The sequence below is a fragment of the Tachypleus tridentatus genome, chromosome 7 (genome assembly GCF_004210375.1).
Source record: "Tachypleus tridentatus isolate NWPU-2018 chromosome 7, ASM421037v1, whole genome shotgun sequence".
Classification (NCBI taxonomy): domain Eukaryota; kingdom Metazoa; phylum Arthropoda; class Merostomata; order Xiphosura; family Limulidae; genus Tachypleus; species Tachypleus tridentatus.
Genome location: NC_134831.1, coordinates 194,456,576 through 194,478,127, shown reverse-complemented (window position 1 = coordinate 194,478,127; position 21,552 = coordinate 194,456,576). Strand labels below are relative to the sequence as shown.

Here is a 21,552-nt window from a genome sequence, read left to right as displayed (position 1 = left end):
CAGGATGGATAAAGTTACTGTGTTTAACAAAGAAATTTCACTCATCTTGGTTATTAAAACTACATAAAATGTCATCAACAAATCTTTACCAACTGAAAAATAAGTTTGCTACAGTGTAATAGAAGACTTCCCATGTTAAGTTCACTTTTTTTCAATACAAACCGGATATCATATACACTTCACCATTATAAGAGGCCTAATGATATCATATACACTTCACCATTATAAGAGGTCTAATGGTATTTCTTTGCTTTGCTGACCTAAACTGTGCTCTTTTCAATTTCACCTCTAATGAAAATGAAAAAATATTTAACATGCATATCTATTTATCTATATGTAACCAAGCAGGATTTATAATTCTGTTAAACTACGATCTGTTCATGATGTTCTGAAAACACGTAGGTCTAAAAAGTCTTGATAAAAATGAAATCCTATAATTTAGCACTGCTTTCAAAAGGTAGACCTTTCTTCTTCAGGGGCAAACTGAAAGTGGTGGTGTGATTGAACAAGTGATATATGTTCATAGAGAGTGTTTAGTGACATCATGGGGGTCATCCAGTTTTCTGGGAATTGTTTATTTATCTGTGTACTGTTGTGAGCATCTCATTTCTGGTGCAATGTAGCCAATGGTGAGAATGTGTGTGAAAAGGTGTCAGTGATATTTTTTGAAATGGCTAAATGTATGTATATTTTTAAACAAATATCCTTAGGTGTTTAAGTAAAATAAAATAAAGATAACACCTGGAGAGTGACTGAAAAAGATATAACATAATAATCAATTTTAAAAAATCAGCTCTGATATTTCATAAAAAAAATAAGTGAAGAATAAAGTTATTTTTCTGTTTCTGACAGAGATTAAACTAATGACCAGAGATCACTGATTCCAAAAGGTTGAACAGTGTTTAGCTTGGCAATCCAATATGCTTCTTCTTTTATTTCTTTATCTCCTTTAGTTTTGAATCTTGTTTCAATGCCAGTGAGAGTAGCATCGTTAATGGAGTGACAGTGTTGAGCAACAAGGAGATCTTTTTCAGTGTAAATAGAAGATTAATGATTGTCAAAACATTCTTTCAGAGTTGTTTGTGTATATTGTACATACTGATGATTGCATTTTTTACACTGTACAAGATAAATGGTATTTTTTGTTTCACAAGTAATTTCTTTAGATATTTTAAAATTTCTTTGATTGTGCTTGTCAGAAAACGAATCAGTGGTTTTTATGAATTTGCACATTTGACAACAGGCTTTAATGCATAAACAACAACCATTTTGGAGTGGGATAAAATTTATTTTTGCGTGAACATTGATAGCTTTTAGTGTTCTGCTTTTTCAGATGGAGACAATGGGAACTTCAGGAAATATCTATTTGAGATGACTCTCAAGCTGTAGTAGACGAAAATGTTTTTTTTAGAATTTGTAAAATGTTTGTGAGTTTAAACTGATAGGTAATAACAAGAGGAATTGTATATGAAAGTTTAGTATTACTCCAATTCAGGATGTTTTTATGCTGAGTGTTGTTAGCCTTCTCAGTTTGTTTGTCGATTTCAGTATCTTTATACCCTCTTTGTAATATAATTTATTTTAAATCCTTAGTGTGTTTTTTGTAGTCTGTTTCATCTGAGCATATTTTCTTTATTCTAAGAGCTAGACAGTAAGTAATGTTTCATTTAGTGTGAGAAGGGTGACAGCTTTTATAGTGAAGATACTGTGGTCTGTCTGTAGGTTATTTGTACAAGTCAGTTTGTAAAATTCTGTTTTTTAGAAAAATTTTGACGTCAATGAAGTTAATTTGCATGGGCGAATAATCAAAAGTAAATTTGATTGTTTTGTAAAAGGGGTTTGCAAGTGATAAATTCTTTAAGTGATTCAAAATAGGCTGTCCAAATGAAAAATATGTCATTTGTGTTACGTTTCCATATGTGGGTTGTAAAAGCTGGTTTTCAATATAACTCATAAAAATGTTGGCATAATTGGGAGCCATTCTGGTGCCCATTGCACCAATCACCAACTGCAGCAACTACTATTTTCATTTCCCTGAAAATACTTCTGTACAAATATACATTATGCTAATGCAATCATGAAATAACCAACAATGATTTACAAAAAATGACAATTATTTTGTGTAGTATGTTCTCTACATAAAATAATTTTCATCATGATGATAAATTATAGTTTGTTAATTTACTATTGTTCCAAAGATAAATACACTAAACTTTTTTATGCTATACTTATATATGCACAAAACTTTAAATCCATAAGAATTTTAAATATCCACATCTTCTGCACAATGTAGTAATTTGGTTTTATTAAGTGAGAAGATCTAGCAAATCTTTGCAATATATATTTCTACAGTTAAATGGTTTTGTAATATAGACAAACCACTTATACAGAATAGATTCTTAAGATGAAGAGGTTTAATATCTGATACATGCACTAGATGTAGATGAAAAGACCTACTGAATCTTGAACCACAGTTGCTCCGACTACCAACACTCTCCACTGAACTCCCAGGTTGAATTAAGTCATCTGACTGATCTGGATTGGCTTGCCTGTTCTGCTACAATGCAATTTATTTTATTGTGTTATACACAAAACCACATCATATAGCTTTCTTGAAAGTACAAACATTTTACTACACATAGATGAACACCACAGCCAAATGAACTCTTCTTGAAGAATAAATTTTGTTTAAAGCTAGAGCTAATATTTATAACATAATGATATATCTGCACTTATCTGATGTCTTCTTAAGTTATATTTTATTATCTAAAATTAAAGATTTCCACAATTATATTAAACTGAATACATTAAAGCTCATTATAAATTAAATGAAACATGAGAGTTTGATCAGGATAAAATACTTCACACTGTGTAACCTGCTGTGTCTCGTTCAACATGTGCAGCTGAGAAAATAAAGGACAGTACGTCTTTCATCATAAAACATTAAATATTTTTAATCATGTATATAGCTGAAAAGAAGAGGGTTAAGTCTATCCAACATTATAGCAGATTAGATATTATTTAACACACTCAGTTATGATAACAATATAAAATATTTTTCACCATCAAATATTATTAAACACATACATACAGTTCAGAAAATGAGATTAAGCATGTCCAAAGTTGTATTGTTAAATGAAAATCAGGTCAAGTATGTCCACAATTATTGCACATTATGTGACTAATCAGACTTTCTTTCTCACCATAAACTATTTTAAAATCTGTATTCTCCACACACCTGCTACTTCAGTTATAAAGTCAACGTCAAATACCACAGTATTTGAAATTTGGAAAAAACTTACCACATCTGCACCGTACCCAGAACTGGTGGACAAGACCTCTTCACTAGTGCTTTGGCTATGTAACTGGTTGATGACAAGAAATCCCACAATTTAATAACAAGTTAAGAAGGGCCATACAGGGCATTAAAGAAAAGACAGTTTTGTATCACATGAATTCCACCCTCACTTCAAATAAGATTCATCACTACACACTTGTCATTAAAATAAATTTCTAACACACTTTTTTAATCAGAATTTCATGAGCAACACCATCTGAAGATGCCCATAACTAAGGTTATATGAAACAAATCTTTTTAAAATATCATCATCTGATGATACAAATACAGGTAATATGAAAAAAACCTATTTTCATAGTTAATACAGTTGTATTACATTTGTTCAGTTCCACAGTTAATATGGTTGGTTGTGAATGTCAGATTTTTTAAAACACTATGTTTGTTCATTTCCACAGTTAATATGGTTGTGTGAACATGATCTCTCTTAAACACTATGTTAGTTCAGTTCCACAGCTAGTACAATTGTATGAATGTGTCCAAAATACTCTTCAAACATGTTTCCTTCCAGTTTTTGATCTGTACAACTACTGAAATAACAAAACTCATAAGCCATATAAGGTCATTAGTTTCTTAGTATATTTATACAAGAAGTAATTGTAAACATTCTACATCAAAAGATAAAAATACAATTAAACTAAAGAAAATTTAAAAAAATATACAAGATAAAAATGATAGATAACATTGCCTTTTTAGTAGGTTATACAAAACACAAATAAGAAATTGAAACTGGAAAAACTAGTATGTAAATATATTACTTTTTCAATCATAAAGAAAATTGTGAAAAACTGAAATTACGTTGTCAAACTGATTGTGACAATGAAGAAAGAGAAAATATCATGCATATAATATTAAAACTTACTATTGGACTTCCTGGCTGTCTGGGTTGATCATTTTTACCCTGATCTGAAACTGGGGAAGATGCATAGTCTGCTAAAGATTCCATCTTGACTGTTGCTGAATGCTGTCCATTAGCTTGCTGATCAGTGCCAGTGAAACTCTGAGGACAGCAAGAACTACAACAGGAAGTGTTGCTGAAATGGCTACTATAGGAGCCACTAGATGGCTGGGACAGAGCTGTGCAAATATGAGCAGAGGTGTAATAACACTTATTCATCCGAACATTTTCACAAACCCTATTGCTTGTTACTGACACTGGATGTAAACCAGTAGATGAATCTGGTGGCCACTCTGGACTAGAATCAACCTTCAAGCTGCACATAATATTACCACACTTGCCATCACAAATGCCATCATCTTTAGCTGAGTAATTACTTGTGCATTTATTTTCTTGAACAATTTGCTCAGGATGTAATTTTTCATTTGATACAGGGGTCTGTGGAATCCTAACTGAACAGTCATATTGACCAACTGGTTGATAATTGGTTGTAGACAATGTCACATCTTGAAACAGAGCAGAACACACTCTGCAGGATTGTCGAGAGTGAACAGGCTTGCTGCCAGAAATGTTAAACAGTTCACTATCAATATCAAATTCATCTGGAGGTTCATAGTATATGTGCGTTCCAGGAAAGGTCTTACTGCGGAAACCGTTTACATCTGGAAGATACACAAAATCAGTGACACCTTGCAAGACACATAATGTCAGTTATAATTAGAATATTTACTATTTTAATACAGAAATCGTTTCTATTTGAAATAATATATAAAACTGATAGCACATAGTATAACCATGACAAGTGTGGTCTGACGAGTCCCATCTTGAAGATATACAAAATAATTTGTACCTAACATTAACTAAAAGTTTGTTTCTTCTTTTCATTTAGGTTAAATTTTTTATGGCTTAGAGGTTCTATGTTGTATGTATAATGCCTTGAAATTCAATATTAAAGGGCTAAATACTGTTGCAATAAAATTACAAACCGTTGTTAAATGTCAAGAAAGACCCTTAAAAAAATTATGAAACAAATAAATAAGGTTTCTTTGCATTTCCTTCAAATTATTCTATAAAAAGTGATATTTTTTATTAAATATTTAACTGATCTTCTTTTTAAGGATTATGACAGCCAGAGACAGTGTTTATGGAGGTTTGCAACTATCCAGGAACTCCCAAAATTTTAATTAGAAATATTAGTACATTTACAAAATTATCTAATGTTAAACAGTTTAAAGTACAGATGTATATTTCCTTCTACGTCCGCAAAGTTATTTCACTAACTGACAAGCGACATGTTCAATTATCATATCACTCAGAATCCACACTTTATCTACTTGTGCACACCCAAACAATAAGACCCCAGAATAAAATCATTTTCTTCATACCAACTGTCATAGTGAAATATAATATGTAGAGTTATGTGGTAAATTCAATGCAGTAATTGAGAAAACTTGCAAGAAATTAAAATCAAATATTGGTATCTTGTACAAAAACCCACCTCTACACACTGCAATAACTTTACGGCTGTCCTTTCTGCTACCATGAGATGAAAACATTATTCCTTTCTCAGAGTCAGTAACACCCTAAAATTCAAACCTGTCATTAATATTTCTTTCTGGAAGACAAACAGCTTTCTTTGTCTTTCTTATTTCACTAATCAAAGTAAATACACACACAAGAATGACTACACTATGTAACAAAATGTTTACTTTTTCTTGTTCCCAGGCAAAAAGTGTTATTTCCCAATTGCTTATGCCTAAAGTAAATGGAAAAGACCCATTTTTCTCTTCAAACTTTGCTTTTGTGACCCGGGTAATGAAACTTACAAATTTACCCACTTTTCAGAACATTCCAGGTATATTTAGTACTGAGTAGCTGACAGAGAATTTTCTCGAACTTATAACAATTTTCTGGAATGTTGTAGAATTTACAAGAATTTAAGAACCTTTTAGAATTTTCTAAAACTTTACATAGTAATATATATATACTGGGGATCAACACTCACAACTTTAGTTTAGTTCTAGCTGCCTAAGTGAACACACAGACCTATCTGATTTTATCAGAGATAGCATCAAGAAGCTGCAGCATTCTCCAGATGTATTCTGCTACATATGAGGCCAATTTACCAAGACAAGAGCAAAGAGTACTCTGTGACAACATCTGCTAAAATGTGTGAAGCCTACAAGGCATATTTCAGCATGCCTATCATCGATCAAGACAAACCCTGGGCACCTCATTTTACCTGCGAGCATTGCAAAAAAACTCTAGAAGGTATGATGGACAATTTTTGCTTGCTTGAATAGTAAGATTTTATATTATACAAATTTTAGACCTTTTAAAATTTAAATATTTTTTATTTTATTTTTTATTTTTTTAATTTCCAATAGTATAGAAAAAATACCACATATAAAATATTTTGCATGAACCTCTTACACTTTATTGTGGATGAAATAAATTCTTTCTTCATAATAACAATTTTATTTTGCTCTTTTGCAAGATGGTACAGAGGGAAAAAAAGAGAGCCATAAGGAATACAACAGCATCAAGACCTTGCTAGAAGCCTTGAAGTATGACGAGTATAGCTGGGAGGTTATTGGAGACTTCAAAATGGTGTCATTCCTGATGGATCTGCAAGGAGGCTTTACCAAATTTCCCCATTATCTTTGCATTTAGGACAGCAGGGACACCATAGCGCACTACAACAGGAAGCACTGGTCATAATGGACCAAGTTCTCTGTGGGAAGGCACAATGTAAAGTGTGAGCCACTAGTGGACCTCCAGAAGGTGTTGTTCCCACCATTGCACATAAAATTGGGTCCTATGAAACAATTTGTCACAGCTCTTGATAAGGATTCTGCAGCCTTCAAGTACCTTTGAGACTTCTTCCCTAAATTGCCTGAGGCAAAGGTCAAATCTAGTTCTTTGTTGGACCACAAATAAAGAAGATCCTGGAGTGCACATAATTCTCCAAGAACCTAAGTAGGAAGAAAAAAAAAGCTTGGGGCATCTTTGTTGCAGTGGTTCAGGGCTTTTTAGGCAATCACAAGGCCAAAAATTATGTGGAACTGATTGAGGCTCTGGTGAAGAACTATGGCAAAATGGGCTGCAGGACTGCAGGCTTGAAAGTCCATATCCTAGACGTTCATCTTGATAAATTCAAGGAGAACGTGGAAGCATACTCAGAGAAGCAAGGCAAGCACTTCCACCAAGATATACTGAACTTTAAACACTGCTACCAAGGAGCATGTAATGAAAACATGATGGGAGATTATATTTGGTGGCTGATACATGAAAGTGATTTACATTGCAGTCATAAATCTTGTAAAACTACTCACTTCTAAACATTTTTGTTCATTTTTGTATAACTTTAGTATAAATATCTGTAAATCTTGATTCATATGTTGTTTTATTCAGACCTTATGTAAATGAAAATGTGCAAATTTGCCTGTTTTTACATGGAAAATAGGTTAATTTCTAAATTTCATTATCCAGGTCACAAAAGCAAATTTTGAAGGAAATAATGGCCATTTTCTGTACTTTTACAACATAAGCAATTAAGAAATAGCATATACTATCCAGGAACAAAATTTGTGTTACATAGCATTATGATACACTGAAGAACTGAGGATATTAGTATCTGGGATCCTGTTCTGGAATAAATTACACAGTAAGAAAAGTGGTCATTTTATCTCAAGCTAACAGTTGTTAACCTTCAAATTGGAGAATTCAATTTTTTTACACCTTTCACTCTCCATATATTACATTGTACTGTGTAAATTGATACCTTCTCCTGTTACAAGATTCAGAGTAGATCAAACAAAAAAAATACATTAAAATTCTTCACTCTGTATATAAAATATACAGAAAATTTTGTAGTAAGTTTAAAACGTATGGTGAATTTTTTTTTTTTATGAGTCTTCGTTGTTATAGAACCTATACTCAAAATCATGTTGTATAAATAGTTTAGAAAACTGTTTAAAAACTTGTAGGCCCGATAAATAATTCTAAAATTAAAAATTATATCACTATATAGTGTCTTTAAACAACCACTCAGGTAAAGGCCAGAAAAAACAAAGACAGTGTTTATATTAGCTATAAGTTACACCAAAAAATTTAACAACCAGAATTACATAGTACAGAGGCTGTAACTAGCTCATTACTTAAACACTCTCAGACCAACAATACGTAGCTCATTACTTAAACACTCTCAGACCAACAATACGTAGCTCATTACTTAAACACTCTCAGAACAACAATACGTAGCTCATTACTTAAACACTCTCAGAACAACAATACGTAGCTCATTACTTAAACACTCTCAGACCAACAATACGTAGCTCATTACTTAAACACTCTCAGACCAACAATACGTAGCTCATTACTTAAACACTCTCAGACCAACAATACGTAGCTCATTACTTAAACACTCTCAGACCAACAATACGTAGCTCATTACTTAAACACTCTCAGACAAACAATACGTAGCTCATTACTTAAACACTCTCAGACCAACAATAATTAGCTCATTACTTAAACACTCTCAGACCAACAATAAGCAGTTCATTACTTAAACACTCTCAGACCAACAATAAGCAGCTCATTGTGTAAACACTCTAGGACCAACAATAAGCAGTTCATTGTGTAAACACTCTAGGACCAACAATAAGCAGCTCATTGTGTAAACACTCTAGGACCAACAATAAGCAGTTCATTGTGTAAACACTCTAGGACCAACAATAAGAAGCTCACTACGTAAACACTCTTGGACCAACAATAAGAAGCTCACTACATAAACACTCTTGGACCAACAATAAGAAGCTCACTACGTAAACACTCTTGGACCAACAATAAGAAGCTCACTGAATAAACACTCTTGAACCAACCATAATTAGCTCATTGCATAAACACTCTTGGACCAACAACAATTAGCTCATTGCATAAACATTCTTCAACCAACAATACATAGATCACAACTTGCACATTCCTTGACTGACAATAATTAGCTCATTACTTAAACAATCTTAGACCAACAATAAGCAGCTCATTAATTAAATACTCTTGGGCTAACAATAATTAGCTCATTGCTTAGACCAACCATACATACCTAATTAGTTAAATACTCTTGGTTCACTGGTTTGTTTGTTGTTTTATAGCACAGAGCAACTAGGCTATCTGCCCCAAACATCCAGTAAAAAGGTAAAATTAAAGTAAAATTATTAAAATTCATAAAAGGAAATTATGGTAAAACAAAGTTGAATTTTTGAATAAAAAACAAATAGCTTTAAATCCAATTTTTACATTAGTTTACAGCAGTAAGGGAAAAATACAGTAACACAAGTTGTAAAGCACTTTCTGTTGCATAACTGTAATTATCATAACTTGCCAGGGAGACTAACAGGTAAGTTCAATAACCACCATTAGTCACCTGAAGTTGGCCTAACATTATGGATAAACCTTGGAACAGACATGTTTACAATACAATAGTGCCATTGCTGAGAGTCATAATGACTGCAAGACAGTAAAATGTGACTTATTGGGACCTGAGTGTTACACAGACAACACATCGATGCATCAGTCCCAGATAAAAGAAAATGATGAGTTAAAAACTGACCAATGCATAGTTTAGTTAGAACAACTTCCCCTTTCCGATCCTTAAGGAAACAAGGCAGCCAAAGTTCAATAGAGAGTTTTATTTGGAAAAGCTTGTTTTCACGTTGCTCACTCCAAGTCGACTGACAACTGGCACGAAGCCAAACCTTGAATTCATGACCATAGTCCATGTATGGAACAGGCACAACAATGATAGTGCCAAAGTAGACAGATTTAGCTGAGGTGTCAGCGAGCTTGTTCCTACAAATACCAACATGGCTTGATATCCAGAAAAATTGGATATAAGTAAATGTTAAAGAGAAATGGGCCAGTTGGTTTTGAATATCTATGAGAACAGGGTGTGAACTAACGTGAAGCGATTCCAGGGCCAATAGAAAAATAAGCAAGTCAGTACAAATAGTGCAATTTGAGTAATACTTAGTTTCTATGTGATCCAGGACAAAAGAGATGGCATACAGTTCGGCAGTGAACACAGAAGCTGTGGAGGGGGTTCTGCACACAACCACCAAACCATAACAAACCAGAGCAGAGCTCACAGAGTCACCTGATTTCGAACCATCCGTATAAATGGAAATGAAGGGATGCTTCGAAAGATGTCTAGCAAATAAAAGATGGTACTTCTAATCGGGAGTATCGCTTTTCTCAGATGACTTAAAGAAAGGTCACATTTGAGGATTGTAATAAGCCATGGTGTTATGGGCTCACCAGTGAATACAGCAATGTTATCCAAATACAAACCCAATTCATCCAACTGCACCTGGATACGAAGGCCAAAAGGAGCAATGGCAGGTTATCTGTTCTGAAAATCCCTAGCCCACAAAGGAAGTAAAACACAACCCCAAGTGGGATGGCTTTGGTAAAAAACGAAATTTTGAAGCATATAATAAAGACAGATGCAAACGGTGGAGGTGCAAAGAAGGTTCATGAGACTCTGTGTATAAACTCTGAACTGGAGAAGTGCAGCAATCCTCAGTGCAGACCCAAAGTCCTGGCAGAACCATAGATCAGTGATCCATAATCTAGTTTTTATCAAATAAAAGCATGATATATATTTAGCATTGATCTGCCCCCCAAAGTGGTGGAAGAAAGGACAGGGGTGATGTTCAGTGCTCTTGTGCATATGACCCATAGTTGCCTAATGTGTGGTATAAAGGTCAGCTTACAGTCAAAGATAAGCCCCAAGAACTTTGTCTCAGGGGCCACAGGCAGCACAACTTCACCAACATGGAGGTCAGGATCAGATTGAATACCCCATTGGTGGCAAAAGTGCATGCAAACGGTTTTAGAGAGAGAGAAGTTAAAGCCGTTTGCTGTGGTCCACTTCAGTAAAAGATTGAGGGCAGTCTGTAATTGCTGCTCAATATACCTCATGAAATTTGAAAGTCATTGACACAGGGCCTGTTTGCAACAGAAAGAGGGAGTTGTTCAGCGATGCCATTAATTTTTATACTGAAAAGTGTAACACTCAAAACACAGTCCTGAGAGACTCCAAGTTCCTGTAGAAAAGAATCAGAAAGTGTTGAACCCACACATAATTGGAATCACCTGTTCATTAAAATAGTTTTAACAAAAATGGGCAAATGGAGGTCTCACAAAATGCATACTTCATATTGTATCATAAGCCTTCTCAATGTCAAAGAATATTGACACAAGATGTTGTCCTTTGAGAAAGGCTTCTCTGATTACCTAGTAAAAATATCCCAGACCCATTTTTGAGCCTTCCATGCCATGTGGCAGGCAGGATTCCACCACAGACGAGGATATCATAAAAAATGTGTCAAGGTTTTAGGAATTTATTGCGCAGCTGCCTGAATAACACAGTCAGTTACTGCTGCCACACAGTCATCTATTGATGGCTGACAGATGATGGCAAAGTCAAGTTCTGCGATAGCAGTGGAAGTGGACCAGTCTGATTGATCCAGCTTCCACCGTGGCACGCGGGTTGGGTGGCATCAACAACGGCCAGTCTCTCTCAAAAGTATAGGAAAATGATCAATGCCTCATGGATTATTGTCAACCCTCCATGAAAAATGGGAGAATAATGAAGGGGAGCAAACCGAGAGATCAATAGCAGTAAAGGATTGACTAGGTGCATGAAAATAAGTAGAAGAACTACTATTGGAAAGAGAAAGGTTCTGATCAGAGAGCATATGCTCTATGGAGTGACCCCTCCCATCAATATCAGCACTTCCACAGAGGGGATGATGTCCATTAAAGTCCCCCAGGACTAAAAAGGGAGATGGCAGCTGTTCAATGAGAGCATCAAAGTCTGAGTGATCATAGGTCTCTCAAGGTGACAGGTAGAGAGATCAAACAGTAATGGTACAACCCAAGGAAACATGGATGGCTAAGGCCTCCAGGGTTTGTCAGGTGGTAAAGACAAGGTTAGCACATGCTGATCAACCAACAGTGCCACCTCTCCATGCACTTGCCCATTACACAGGCTGTCATTTCTGTAGAGAGAAAACTGCCGAATGGTGACTGTATCAGCAGGTTTTAGAAATGTTTCTTGTAGAGAAAGACATACAGGATGGTAGGAAGCAATCAGTGTTTTGATATAATTCAGATTAGAACATAAGCATTAACAGTTCCATTGTATCAAGGTGGCCATTTTTTAATGACGGGTAAACGAATTGGGTGGAGAACCCTTCTGTTTACGACCACGTCTTTTTTCCTTACTGTCCTTATTCGGAGGAGGTCTATGGATCCTGCCCTGGGTCGATTGGGCAGGTATTTGTTGTTGGAAGTGGATTCCAGTGACTGAGGATGCGAACGAATGATTGTTTTGCATCTTGGGGTGGGAGATATAGATGTATCAGAAGAAATGTCTGTATTTGAAACTGAAGGATGTGGGTCTTGAGGTATGTTGGAATGTATGGGAGGAACAGAGATGGATGTAGAAGTTGATTCATCAACCTTTTTAATCATGGAGATCAAAAGGCTTTTCATTTGTTTTGAAAACGATTATCTTGGAGGAACAAAGAGATCTGTCTGTACTCCCACCGTAGTTGTAGAACGAAGTGCAGCAGCATATGTCCGAGATGGAGTGGCAGACAGCAACTTTTGACCCTCAGGGTAAGTAATATTTTGTGTAATTTTCAAATGCGTCACCTCTTTTTTCTTCCAACCATTTAGGGCAAGAATGAAAGTAGGATGGGTGACAGCAATTGCAATTCATTAAACGAGGGTCTGTTTCACATTCATAGGCATCATGGTCCTTGCTACCACAATGAGCACACATCAAGGAACCATAACAGAATGTCTTCGAATGACCGAACCTCTGGCACTGGAAACATCCGAGAAGTTTTGAAACATATGGCCATAACTTGCAGTTAAGATAATCTGCCTTGATGGTAACAGATGGATGCAGTAATGTAAATGTCAGAATGAGGACACCGTTCAGCATCATAATTCCATCTTTGCGAGTGGAGATGCGCCTCACTGCAGAAACTCTTTGGTGGAAAAACCAGTGAGAATATCTGACTCGGGGATGTTCTTCAAATCCCTCTCAACAATAGCTCCTCGTGATGAATTCAAAGTAGCAGGAGGTGTAACCTCACCAGGTATATCCCCAATTGCTTTTGAATTCAAGAGGAGTTCACTGTGTTGATATGTGGATGTTTCCACCAATATGTCACCAGATCAAAGCTTCTTTACTGACTTTGGAGAGCCAGCAAGTCCCTCTAGTCCCTTCTGAATAAAAAAGGGGGGCATTTGCCCTAAAGGTTTGTCTGAAAGAAAATGTAGTATCAGAAAATGAGGTACAAGTGTTACAGATGCTGAAGATTGCTGCTCAGAATCTTCAAGATGTGGTCATTTACCTATGGACTGTTTTTTTTCATTATTTTATTTAAGTTTTTATTTGGAGCCCTATGAGGGAACCCGCTACAATGCCAAACAAGGACACTGCAGCAATGCCTGGGTTTTGTGAGCACTATACACAAACACCAGCATCAGATACAATATCCACAACACCTGTTGAGAACATTCAACACTGGTATTGGTCAACCCCAGCCCAAATGGACCAGCCGATAGGGTTGCAGCACCCCTCTACCACCAGGATCCTCTCCGCCCCTTTACAGGTCACCATGCATGTCAAACACGTGGGTGGATGTTTAGATCCAAGAGGAGGTAAACTGTAAGAAAAGAACCTTCCCTGGGAGATCCCCTCACAATGTACAAGAATCCACACCGAGAGGAAATACTCTTGGAGCAACAATAAGTGCCTCACTGCGTAAACACTCTTGGACCAACTATATAAGTAGCTCATTAGTTAAATACTCTTGGACTAACAATAATTATCTCATTACTTAAACACTCTTGGACAAAGAGTAAGTATCTCATTACTTAAACACTCTTGAACCAACAATAATTAGTTCACTGCTAAAACACTCTTGAACCAACAATAATTATCTAATTGGTTAAACACTCTTGGACTAGCAATAAGTAACTCATTACTTAAACACTCCTGGATCAATAATAATTAGCTCACTACTTAAAAACTTTTGGAATAACAATAAGTAACTCATCACTTAAACATGCAAGTTCAGAATCAATACCAGCAATACATCAAAGTAACAAAACAATACATAGGAGAAAACTATATATTCTTCAAAAGTCCGTACCAACTTCAAACAATAACTAGATAAAAGGTCCAAACATGGTACACCAAGTTCTTATTTTAAGAAAAACAAAAATACATGCTCTTTAAGAATATGTTTACTAGAAGATATCTTTAACTACCTTTTAGATAAACTACTGAAAAGAAGATATGTTCATCTTCAAAACAAAGATGCAAATCAAATACCTCATTTCAGAATAAATAAGTTGTACCAGACCAACAATAAAAACATACTTTCTGAACAGCATGCTCAATTGTCATGTAACTGTCTCGAATCATTCTCATCAGGTGTAAAGAACCTTCTTTTCCAATCCACAAATCTCCTGACTGGGACTGAGGTAGAGAGCACAGAGCTGTATAAACAGAAACAATTTAAATAACTTAAAATTCACCTTAACCTCAACAAACTTGCTCATTTTTCATCTTGTGTCAAGGTAAAATATCTATTCCATGAATGAAATAACCTATTCTTATCTTGCAATAGACTTAAGACTTTCAGAAGCACTGGTAGCGCTTTGTTTTGATGTTGTTTTCTGAATAACCAATATGCTCCTCTTTTATCCTAAGCCTTTCTAGTCAAATTGATCAACTTAAGAAAGCTGGAACAAATATACTCAGCTACAACTCTTTAACATACATCTGACAATACTCAGTGTGGGTTGATTTGTGCTGAAATGTTATTTGATTCAAACAAAGAGAGAGGTTTATTGGTTGAACTTAGTCCTAAACTAATATGACTTTAAAATGGAATAAAACAAAAATGTTAAGTGTCAGTACAGATTAGAAAATAAAAAAATATCTTTATGAAAGTAGACATAAATAAATACTTAAATATTCTGTTATAAAAATTTGTTTTTCTTAAAACAGTTAAAACTTGTCTACGAATATTGAGAATTATCTTAGACGAAATGCTTACTAAATGAATTTGAAAATTATTTAAAGAAAATGACCAAAGCATACCTAATGTCTAAAACAAAATTTGGTTTATGACAAAGTGAAATCATCAAATCAAAATACACAGGACATGCACATTATGTAATAAAAGAATCATATAGTAAAAACATGTTTATTAAAAATAAAAAACTGACAATTACAAACTTTATTATCTTGAACCCTCTTCCAACGTAAAACTGTTCAAAATCATGTATTTTAAAATTATCTAGCATGAACATGATTAACAGTTTAAATTTAACACAATCAATTCCAGTGGATAATTATTTGTGAAACACCTGATTTATAATATCCTTTAATAATAAGAATTCTAATAATTTTACAATTATTTGATTAGACTGTTGCTAAATAGCCTTAGACTTATTAACTAACACTGTGTTACCACATTTCAACTTCTTCATTCAACATTACAGCTGAATTTGTTACCTTTACAAAGCTTAAACTTCTTACAAAAGTATTATTATTTGTGTTAGACTGAAACTGATTAGTCTTCTTCCGTCACTTTATATTTTACTGAAATAATACAAAATTATGCAGAAAAAAATCACATACATAAACTGTTAATTAATAAGTTCTATCTATATCACAGTACTGTGCATTTTGATGTATCACAAAATCACCCTATCTGATCTAATGGTTTATCGTGTCATAAACCTCAAGTCAATGCATTTTCAACCTGACTGAATTCATAATGAGAAAAGTTGTGACCTAGTAATTTACATTTTCAATAAAGCAAATACACAGCAGATGAGTTGTTTGTTTTTTACCATCCAAGTTTACAGGTAGTCCAAGCAATAAATAGTTATTTATTTATCTCTCCAAGTCTTACAAATAATACACATGATAATTAATTACACACAAAGTTTTATCGATAATTTATGTGATACTTTCTCTAAAGCCAATCTTATAACTGAACACTGAAATAAGTTAATACTATTACCAACTACAACATATTTCTAGTAACCAGGTTTCAGGTGTAAAATTTCCTTATCTAAATTAAGTACTCTATGAAAAATATGACAAAATAAAACAAATTACTCTGTAATTATTTAGTCATTATTTTTTCGTGTTTATTATCAGATTTATTGCCCTCATTTATATAATCCTTGTATTATCATAACCTAACCATACAATAAACCTCATTTTACATTAGTACATTTATCTAACGTTTTGCAGTTTACAATCATATTTCTGGTGTGATTATAGATTTCACATTAATTCCTTGTTTAAGTAATAATTCTGTTTTACTACTTTCTTTTTAAGAGGTGTCCATTAAGTTATCAAATATAAATACTATGTACTTCAAATGTTTTATGTAATCATATCTCAGGGGTGAAAATAAAATGTTATACACTAACAGCTGTTTTTGAAACTGTTGTTTGTTTGTTTTTTTATAACAGATCATAATTCATAATATCAACTTTTAGATGGCTGTCAAAAAAATCTAAGTTACTATTTCTTGGTTTTAAACTGATATCACACTAGTTATCTCCTAAACAAAGATCACACTTGTCCATTTGATTCTTCATATTTAACATAAATAAATAACATTCCACCAAAGACCTGGATGTTATATCTTTATGACCCTGATGAAATCTGATATATTTCAAATACCACTATACACTTTACTCATTAAAACCTACACTGGCACTGTCAGGCACTCTTCATATGAGAAGTTACCTTAAATTTGGTTCCTGTGAGGAAGATGGTGTTGATCAGCTTGTTATTATAAACCAACCTTTTCAATATATTTTATTTACAGTTTGAGGACTTTAAGAAGACAATAACCATATTTTATTCATTTGCTTGAACAGCTTTCATATGCAACTGGGAGAAAAATTTAATTAAAGAATTTTTAAGATGAACGTTTGAATTTTTTTTAATTGTTCCACAGAGAAAAATATTAAATTTCTAACTAACATCTAACTAGCACATTCTGTAATGCATCAGCAATACTTACAGTACAAATTTGTAAAATATCAAGTAAAAACAACTGAAGATATATTGCCCTCAATTACAAGAAGAACGGATTAGATTTTTTGGGCTTGCAAACTTTAACTTACTTGGATTTTAATCTCACAATAAAAGCATAGCATTTCTTTAAAATTCATAAATATGATTCTAGCATGAAATATTTATGCCAAAAAAATATCCATATATACATAAACACACACACACCAGCCATTTTTATGAGGCAATGCACAAACTCCAATGACCAGATGTTTCTGTTCAAGCATAGAACCTAGATTCCATTTAAAACATTTGGCCCCATATTTTATATCATCAGATCCATTAGTAAGGAACAGAACTTTTAACCTTAAAAAACCCCATGCAACACATTACTTTCTTTAATTGTATTTTGTTTTTGAACAAAATATGAATTACTGCAACATGATATTTCAGAAATATAGTATTATTGTTTATGATGTTCACAAAATAGCAAACAAGCAACATTAGAAACAGTAATTCACAAAATAGTATTAAAAAAGTACTTCCAGTAATAATGCAAAAATCAACACAAATTTAAAGATAATTTTAATTAATTTAAAGCTGCAAAATACAGAAGTTTAAACTTTCTTATGAGTGTGATTACCATTAAAGAATTTTTAAATAATTATACAAGTGAAACTTTAACTAAACGTAGTTCTATGTCATTTCATATTGAAAACATTCTTGAGTTTGAATAGCATAGATTAATTATAATTACAAGTTGTGCTTGATTCTTTCAGATATAACTGTGAATAAAAAACTAAGTAAAACGTTTTGTGTCACTGAAGAATTAAAATGGAATGCAAAAAGTGCATATAATGTTGCATAAGTATTACTTTCATAGTGGAAAACCAGACAGTATGAACATCATGGCATTTTATGATTTAAAATGGAATGCGCAGAATGTATATAACATAATAAAAATATTACCTTCATTGTGATGTTTTGATGAGGACCAGAAATTGTGGACTTTAGATATAGTTTTTCCAGGAAATCTTCTACCTTTATCCCTATCTTTCTTTGGACCTAAGCTTCTAAACAATTTTCCTAAACCTCCTTTCTTCTTTTGATCATTACCATCCTTTCCATTTTTGGTGTCTAAGATCAAATAATGGAAGTTTTAAAATTTCAACTAGAACTTTTTTTTAAAATGGGTTGGAAAACCACAACCCTAACTATCAACTACGTGCTTATTTTATGACATAGAAAGTTTGAGATCATTATTGTAACAGCAAAACTATGGAAGCATTTATCCTTCAGATAAGCACTTGGTGTTACACTAACCATGATACTTCCATTCATTTTCTTTCCATTCAGTTACTGAAATAAAACTAACTTACTGTTGTAATCCACTTTCTTGGTATTAACTTAAATCATATCAAGCCATATGTTCTTCTTATCAATGTCCTTACATTGCATTGTTGATAAAATATTAGGTAATGATGCTTGATAGCCAATTATATATATATATATATATAGCAAAATGCTTAAAGTATTCCTGTAGTAGGTTGGGTATATATTATTTTAATTCAATACACATATCACTTTCTAATTTTGACTTTCATAAACAGAAGCCACTGTCTTCCTTTAACTTGGTTTTTCCAAAAAATAAAAACAAAGTTAGATCCTCTATTTATAGCCAGGTGGACTGCTTCTGTTTAGTAAACATTTTTTGGTTAAAATATTACTAAGTAGTTGTTTGATAACTTTATTACTTTGTTCTTTTTTAGCATTTCAGCTTTCTTCTCATAAACATAAAACCATAAACAAATTTCAGTTTAATTACAAAAATGTTAAATGTAATAATTACATGTCTTATTTGGATTTAATTAAACTGCATCAATCAGTACATTCAACCCTAACAAGTTAATTTATGACTTACCATAACAGCAATTCTTTATACACAAAAACTATGAATCAGAACAATCCCCGACTAGCTAATAAACGAAATACTCACCACATTAATATTCATCCTTTATTATCAGATCTGTAAACCAGAACAATCCCCAACTAGCTAATCAATGAAACACTCACCACATTAATATTCATCCTTTATTATCAGATCTGTAAACCAGAACAATCCCCAACTAGCTAATCAATGAAACACTCGCCACATTAATATTCATCCTTTATTATCAGATCTGTGAACCAAAACAATCCCTGACTAATATTCATCCTTTATTATAAAATTTGTGGATCAGAACTATCCCTGACTGACTAATAAAAACACTCACCACATTAATATTTATCCTTCTTTATGAGATCTGTGAACCAGAACAATCCCTGATTAGTGACCCTATGAGGTTTACCATATCAAAAGTTATTCTTCGAAACATTAAGTGAACTGCAAAAGACAAAGCACTACTTCTGCCACTCATTCAAAATTGTGAATGAGCTTAATTACTTTTTCATGCTAGAACAAAGACATTTTTAATTAATGAAATACTTAACTTTACCAATTTCATAATTTTGAAGAACCTAAATTCTAAGTTTCATTATAATAACCCCATTAAATTGAAGCCACAATTAATCAACCTCTTAAATTACTTATTTTTTATGCAGCACTGCTTGACTTTATTTACACTTGTGATATCATATCAAGTCTCCTAATAAGATAGAACCCAGTTCTAACTACAACAGATGTCATGCTACTGCCCTTTGCAAGATGTCAAAACAAGGTAACTTGCCTGGCCAAGTGAATCATTTGGTCACAGTTGCAAAAGGGCAAAATATGGCAACCCATCTGGAACAATATTTAATAGTAATCATATGACCTTATTAATAGCTACCTGGAGAATCTGACCAAACAAATCAAATTACTAACCGTTTCCTGAAAGAGGAGATGGTTCATAGAAAAACCTTGAATGTGGACTAAGGCATCTGAAATACAAGAAGAAATACATATTATATCTACAAAGTAAATTGATAGAAGACTTAAACAAATAAGATTTTAGGATATATGTAGAGATATCTCAAATACGAGCACAAATAGGTTATAATGTCACAAGTCACTGGTTACGCCAAACTTGGTGTAGTGTTCAGGACGTTTAATTATTGGAAAGGGTTCAGAGAGGGATGGAAAGGTTTTATGAGAGAATAGGTTAAGATCATTGAACTTGTTTTCTTTTGGAAAAGGAAGAGACAGAATAATCTGATTAAGATGTTTAAAATTGTAAAGGGAATTTACAATGTTGATGCATCATATTTTTTTCATACTTAAAAGTGAGAATGGTAAAGGCTAAGGAACACTAATAAATTTTGGTATGAGCCACTTTCAACTAAAACAGTTTTATTTTTCTAATATGGTGAAAGGAATTGCCTTCCTTTATGGTAGATACAGTTAATTTAAAAGGGTTTTAGGGAAGGCTTAATAAACACTTGAGTGATAAGGACTGGCTTTGGATTGTTTAGTGTTTAATTAAACTTATCTCTTTCACTGCAGCTAGGACATATAATCCTCAGTGCACTGGAAAATATATGTCCAGACCACAATATCCTTAAATTGGCTTGAAGAAGCAGTCATAAAATAACTATAATACACTGCTGGACAAAATCTTAAGGCAAATGAACATAAAGAAAAAATATGCATCTTGTGTTGACAGACTCAACCACTTATTTGAGTAAAGCTTTGAAAGATGAAAATAAGAAAAGGGAAAATAAAAATAAAAAACCTTTTAGCATATAATAGGGAAAATGTGAACACTATGAAATCAGCCTAAATACTAGCTGGTCAAAAGTTTAAGACCATACTGAAATGAAGCGTTGATCGGTAAACACGTAATAAAATTTAGTTGTTTATGTTCAAGCATTAGCGTTGTCAACATCTCCCACTGACATCTCCTATGTTACATTGGGTAAAAACATGGCAAAGGCTAAAAAGTTGACAGTTTGAACGTGGCAGGATTGTCGAGCTGTAAAAGCAAGTTCTCTCTCAACGTGCCATCGCTGGTGAAACTGGGTGTAGTAAAACTACTGTTGCAAATTTCTTAAAAGACCCTGAAAGATACGGAACGAGAATTTCAAGTGGTCGGCCCAAGAAAATTTCGCCAGCGTTGAGTAGGAAGATTTGACTAGTTGTCCGGCAAGATACCAGCCGATCGTCGAACCAGATTAAGGCCCTTACAGATG

At 33.5% G+C, this 21,552-nt stretch overlaps 1 protein-coding gene across 8 annotated transcripts in view; it reads right to left on the bottom strand.

The window, feature by feature from the left end:
* Nucleotides 1–21,552, bottom strand: part of LOC143257621 (uncharacterized) — an 89,317-nt gene that overhangs the window by 5,754 nt on the left and 62,011 nt on the right. For 4 of the 8 annotated variants that reach the window (XR_013031965.1, XM_076516624.1, XM_076516629.1 and 1 more), the window contains exons 5-11: nucleotides 20,249–20,304; nucleotides 18,355–18,522; nucleotides 14,719–14,837; nucleotides 5,752–5,836; nucleotides 4,218–4,915; nucleotides 3,303–3,365; nucleotides 2,458–2,557 (exon numbers count right to left, since the gene is read on the bottom strand). Coding sequence is in view for 6 of the 8 variants with exons in the window: in XM_076516624.1 (XP_076372739.1) it covers nucleotides 2,458–2,557; nucleotides 3,303–3,365; nucleotides 4,218–4,915; nucleotides 5,752–5,836; nucleotides 14,719–14,837; nucleotides 18,355–18,522; nucleotides 20,249–20,304 (1,289 nt within the window). In the remaining 2 variants the exon portion in view is untranslated. The remainder of the gene's footprint in view (nucleotides 1–2,457; nucleotides 2,558–3,302; nucleotides 3,366–4,217; nucleotides 4,916–5,751; nucleotides 5,837–14,718; nucleotides 14,838–18,354; nucleotides 18,523–20,248; nucleotides 20,305–21,552) is intronic. The other 4 variants (XM_076516625.1, XM_076516627.1, XR_013031966.1 and 1 more) reach the window with 2 other exon arrangements.